General features: G+C 36.9%; 1 protein-coding gene across 1 annotated transcript; it reads right to left on the bottom strand.

Moving 5' to 3' along the window:
- Positions 1–217: 217 nt before the first annotated feature.
- Positions 218–3,655, bottom strand: LOC113049579 (NF-kappa-B inhibitor alpha-like). Its single transcript, XM_026212022.1, has 6 exons — positions 2,813–3,655; positions 2,612–2,729; positions 2,072–2,276; positions 1,856–1,944; positions 1,166–1,402; positions 218–1,083 (listed from the first exon to the last, which is right to left on the bottom strand). The coding sequence occupies exons 1-6, from the start codon at positions 3,286–3,288 to the stop codon at positions 1,039–1,041; spliced, it is 1,170 nt and encodes a 389-aa protein (XP_026067807.1). The 5' UTR covers positions 3,289–3,655; the 3' UTR covers positions 218–1,038.
- Positions 3,656–5,859: the final 2,204 nt, after the last annotated feature.

The raw sequence follows: 5,859 nt of genomic DNA, 5'->3' as shown, positions 1-5,859 counted from the left end.
AATGTGCCTAAATCAAAAATTTACCTCTAATTGTATTTCTTTGCATCCAATTCAAAGTTTGAGTTGCCATTTGTATTGTAGTATTCTGTGCTGTCTGTAATTTCATCCATTTTTTTGAGTCAGCACTCTAAACACATTTCTGTCTGACAGACTGTATATCCACCTGTCTATCATATTCACCCCAAGACCCAACATTACAGGAAAATAAAAACATCTACTGTAAAAAAAAAAAACAGAGGTCACCATGAAAACAGTGACACTCCACTCAATAGTTGCTGTGTAGCAGTAATAGTAAGTTAACAAATTTATTAAAAACCATTCAACTTCTCTTCAAGATTTCTTCAGCTAAATTTGGCTAATAATTTATTTTAACATAGAAAGAAAGCCACTATTGTGGAAATAATTAATCTACTCACTAGTGGAAATCACAATGTACATTGTTTGGTATCTTCTAGGGAATTTGGTTCTTAAAGAAATAATTCACCCAAAGTTTAAATAATTTTCTCACCCTTATGTAATTCAAAAATTAAATGACTGTTTTTTCTGTGGAAGACATTTTACCTAAAGGTATGATATAGGATAAACTGCCTTATCAACATTGGACTCCACTAATTTTTAATGTGTGCACAAAAAACACTTTTTTTTCTCAATTTTTAAGACATTTTCTTCTTATTCCTCAGAAGAAAAAGTCATACAGCCTCGAACCACCATTAGGGTAAGACAGCATATTCATCTGTAAGTGAACTATCCCTATATTATAACATAAATGAGATGAGCCAATGGGAGGTTTTACTAAATGAAAAGCTGCCTCCATTGTTATAGCTTTAAAAGGCTTTGCGTGATGTCTGATGAATAACAGAATCTAGCTAAGCACTCCCATCAGCCTGAACCAAATCCAGCATACTGACATCATACTGTACCTTAAAACAAAATACACAAGCAGACACACAACAGCCTCGACCAAATACAATCAGACACCACAGTCGTTCAGCTTGAGTTCAAAGGGTCTAATGGCAGAGTAGTGTCCATGTTTTGCAGCTACAGCACTCGCTGTCCATTTATGATGACATCATCAAACTCCTCCTGCGACAGATAGAGAAATGATAAATACAGAAGCAGGCCAATAAGCATTCTGTTAGCCAGTGTGTGTGGATTTGGCTCTAACCTCCTCACTCTCTCGAAACTCCTCCTCTTCTTCATCGTCCTGTGTGTATGTGGCCCCATGGGCACGAAGTAGGGCTTGCACCTCTTTGTTGGGTCGGTAAAGGGCACAGTAGAATGGGGTGTGGCCTGCATATGAGCGCTGATTCACCAATGCACCAGCGCTCAATAATAACTCCACTACCTCTGACCTCTGACTTTCTATCGCCCAGTGCAACGGAGACCGACCTGACCCCAAATCCTACAAAACCAAAGAATTAATGATTTAAAATAAAATCAGTACAAAATTTTGAACACTAAATAATAATACAACTCCAGAGGAACCCTATATTCTTTCATAAAAATATGGTTGTATATTGAAATTATTTTTTTCTGTGTGTGTCATTAAGGTATTATTATAGATTTTATTAACACTTTGAATGAGTTTTTATTCTCATATTTTGTTTTTAATTTCAGTAAAAATTGTAGTAATTTATTGTTTTGTCCTGTTTAATGTCTATCTTTTTTTCAGTTATTTGAGTACATCAATTTAAGCTTAATTAAAGTAAAAAATGTTACAACTAGATTAAATAAAGTATGTTTTTAATGCTTTAATTCAATTAATGTTTTTTTATTTTCCAAGTAACAAAAACATTTTTTAATGGTCTCCATTTTAGTTTCAGTCTTAGTTAGCTGCAATAACCCTTATTCTCACCCGTTGATTTACATCTGCTCCTGCCTCCAACAGCATTTTGATGATCTCACAATTGCCCCTATGTACAGCCAGGTGCAGTGCACTCACACCTTAAAGAGACAGGTGGATAAAGAAAGGGACAGGATGCAAAAAAATAGATCAAAATAATGAAAATAAATTCTAAATAAAAAAATAATGGCATTATTTAGAGTGAAATACATTTGCATGAGTTTTTACCTGCATAATTGGTGGTGTTCAAGTGCACTGGTGGGGTCTGTGAGCAGCTGGTCAGCTCTCTCACACACTCTGTGCGAAGCTCTCGGACAGCCAGGTGTAAAGGTGTGTTTCCGCCCCTCTCTTGGATCTCCGCACTGGCTCCACTCCACAACAGTGCCCGAACACACTCACTCCGGTCTACAATGACTGCTAAATGTAAAGCGGTCTGAGCAAAGAAGGAGGGAGGGTGGACAATGTAAGAGATGGGTTGTTTGTTTGGTCAGTAACTGTTAGCATTATTTGCGTATTTGGGCTTGCTAGGTCTTGATTTCTGTTTCCCTATAGGTGTTTGTGAATGAGAAAATTTTAGTTGAACATGAAATAGTTTTAATTATGAAAAAAACACTGCAGGTAAACACTGCAATATTCCATTAAAAAAAGTATTGTAAATTTTGCTTTTATGGTGACTTCAACAGCACAATGAAATGTATTGGTTAATTTATGTAATGTTTTATGCTAACATAAATCACTGGAAGTAAAGCAACACTGTTTAACATTTACCTGACCCAGGTCATTTTGGATGTTCAGGTAAGGAGTCCAGGTGTTGTCCACCACAATTTCTCCAAGCAGGCACTGAACAACACCCCACTGCTCATGAATTATCGCCAAATGGAGTACCCTGGAAAACAAGAGGAAATGTTTACAGCCTAAATCTAATAGCCTGTCAAACTGTGCAGGTAATAGAAAGGCACATAGACTTACGTGTCACCGTCCTCTGACAGAAAGTTGGCCGTGTCGAAGAGCTCTTTCCTTCGCTGCCGACCCTCCTCAGTGTTTGAAACCTCCAGTCTGTCTGTACCTGCAGGCTCGCCCAGCATCATGGTGCCGATCCCGTCGGAGATGCACCCCACCACCGCATCCTCATTAATCGAGTCCCCTATGGCAGAGTCGAGTCTCTCTCCGCCGCCAATCGACACACAATCCACGGTACTTGTGTTGTCGGACTCGTCCGACGGAGGGACGTCAGACCGACCAGGTGTCCACATCTGTTCGGCCTCGGTGTACGTGCTGTAGGGAACCTCAAAACCGAGTCCGACCCCGCTTAAGGAGTCTAGCCCACTGTCACACCAGTCCTCCGGGACAGAGTCCACGGCGCCCCTTTTCTCCACAGCGTAACTCGGTGCAGGCCGTACATTCTGTCTCCGGGATTCACCGTGATTATCTTGCGTCCACTCCATTTATAAACGAATGCCCGTTTAAATGATGTCAGCTGTAACGAGAGAAACTGCCTTTCCTGACAAACAACTATCTTTTTGTCCAGACAACTATCTAAAGCGCCGTTTTCGCTTCTAGCCAGATGGATTCCGTCTGACGGTTGTTGATGTTTTTAGGGGAACAAGATGAGCTCTTTCTGGACAAATTCCCAAACAACAGCGGCAAGCGCCGATTCCCTCCATTTGCGGAGCATTATAAAACTACAAATTGCTCACCTTGTGAGCGGCTTGCTGTTGGCCAGTTTGTCCAGAAAAGGCCTTATGGATGCGTAGGTGTTTTCCTGGGGAATTCCCAAACCCCTCTCGTAACAAAACACCGTGCGGGACTGTGCGCATGCGTATGGCTCAGAGTGCGCATGCGTTGCAGTCATAATTAATTGTCTGTTACATTAGTTTAATCGGGAATTCCAAAGCATTGCGTTTGTTGGAGGAATTCCAAGTAGCTATTAATTAGAACTGGAATAAAAAAAGACAAATTAAAAAAACACGGCGTAGTCATTTGAATGGTATTTTAATTGTTTCTTTTGTAGCTATCACATCTTATTCAGCTTCTGTGAGTTAAATAAATAATACCAGAGTTTTGTTTTTGGAAGTTTTAATTGCCTGCTACAATTACAGTAGTTAAAATGTACAAACTATCTATAAACTAGAAATTAGTGTCAAGTATAAAGTGTGTTGTTGTTACAAGCCACTGCACTACCAGGATGAGTTGTAACACTAGGGTATAGAAAACAGATATATGTGACCCTGGACCACAAAGTTTTCTGAAATATAAGCCTTCCTTTGATGTATGGTTTGTTAGGATAGGACAATATTTGGCAGATATACAACTGTTTGAAAATCCGGAATCTGGGGGTGCAAAAATATCTTATATCTTAATGGAACATGATCTTTACTAACGATTGTTGGCATAAAAGTAAAATCGATAATTCTGACCCATGCAAAATATTATTGGCTATTGCTACAAATATACCTGTTCTACTTATGACTTGTGGTCCAGGATTGCATTTAACAATATATATATATATATATATATATATATATATATATATATATATATATATATATATATATATATATATATATATATATATATATATATATATATATATATATATAGGCCAATAAAAAACAATCTTAATACAAAAATCTAAACAGCATATAGGAAACACTGTAATTCAAAACAACAATTAAAACTAAGCAATAATAATTACATTAAATAATACATGATAAGATATAACATGAATAGTCCGTATGAGAATGTTACAGAAATATAAGTGTTAACAACCTCACCCTGCTTAGCTCTGATATTTCTTGTTTTGTACATGTCGCTCATGCAGACAATCAAACTATTTCCAGGGGCCAGTTGCATAAACATACAGCAACTATGTTAAGACTTCGCCTTAGGAAATAGTTTAACCAACTAGCAGTTAGCCAAGAGGTAATCAACTTTACTTTTCTGACACAAACTGGACCAATCTAACTTTTTGTAACTGGTTTTTGTTTTTTAATTATGACCGGTCTTGAAGAAAACAAATTGGATGACTAACTTTTTAAAACTAGTCTAAGCAGTTTATGCAACCGGCCCCAGATGTAAAATTAATGCAGTAAATAAAATATGGAATCGCACCTTCTCCTGTCATCTTAGGAGGATATGATGGTCATGGTGATTTCATGAAAGCAGCTCGTTTCTAATGGGGTTACGATTCACCTATTACAACACTCCTCAGCCCTCCTCTATCTGTATTTACCATTGTCAGTTCTCTTTACTGGCCCTTTTCATCAAAGTCATGAAATAAAATAAAATCTTACAGGGCAGGAAATTTAGAAAGGATAGTGTAGGGTATTTTGATCATATTCGACACCAGGTGGCAGTGTATATGCTAATTTCATATTTGTGTCGCTCGACCTGGTAAACAAAAGAATTAATCTTCACCAGTGGCAGGATGATGTCATTGTTCATGTCTTTTTGTAATCTATTTTGTATTAATTAAGGAGAATTTTTCAATAATAATAATAAAAAATCCTGTAACATACTAAATTACAACTAAAACATTTTATTGACATTTATATTTTTTATTTATCAAAAAGCAGGAATAATGTTTAATAGCGTATGTAAAATGCTGACTCTCAGAAAGTGTGTAGGTTCACCAGAAACTGCACTAAAAATGGTTAAAGGCAAGGTCACTTTTTTCTTTTTTTGCACTGCATTAACATCTCTTAATCATAAGTGCCACTGTAGATTGAGGGAAAGATGATTCAAAGTGACTATGAAACTAAAAGGAGAAAGAGACTGATGAAAGAAAGAGTCACTGGATATGGTGGAAAGAAAAGGTGTTTTTGAAGGTGACTGTGTGTGTGGTTAGTTTTTGTTTACACTGTGAGAAAAAAAAGTCCCCACAGGAAAAGGAATATAAAACCTAAAAGCCAGTGGTCTCTGCAATAAAAATAATGTAATAAACACACTAAATAGTGTTTAATGAAAATGTTTTATTTATTTATTTATTTTCATTTTAAAGTAGAAAGGTTTAAAGC

The sequence above is a fragment of the Carassius auratus genome, chromosome 30 (assembly GCF_003368295.1).
Source record: "Carassius auratus strain Wakin chromosome 30, ASM336829v1, whole genome shotgun sequence".
Classification (NCBI taxonomy): domain Eukaryota; kingdom Metazoa; phylum Chordata; class Actinopteri; order Cypriniformes; family Cyprinidae; genus Carassius; species Carassius auratus.
The sequence above is the reverse complement of the archived record's forward strand: the minus strand, read 5'-3'. Positions and strand labels throughout refer to the sequence as shown.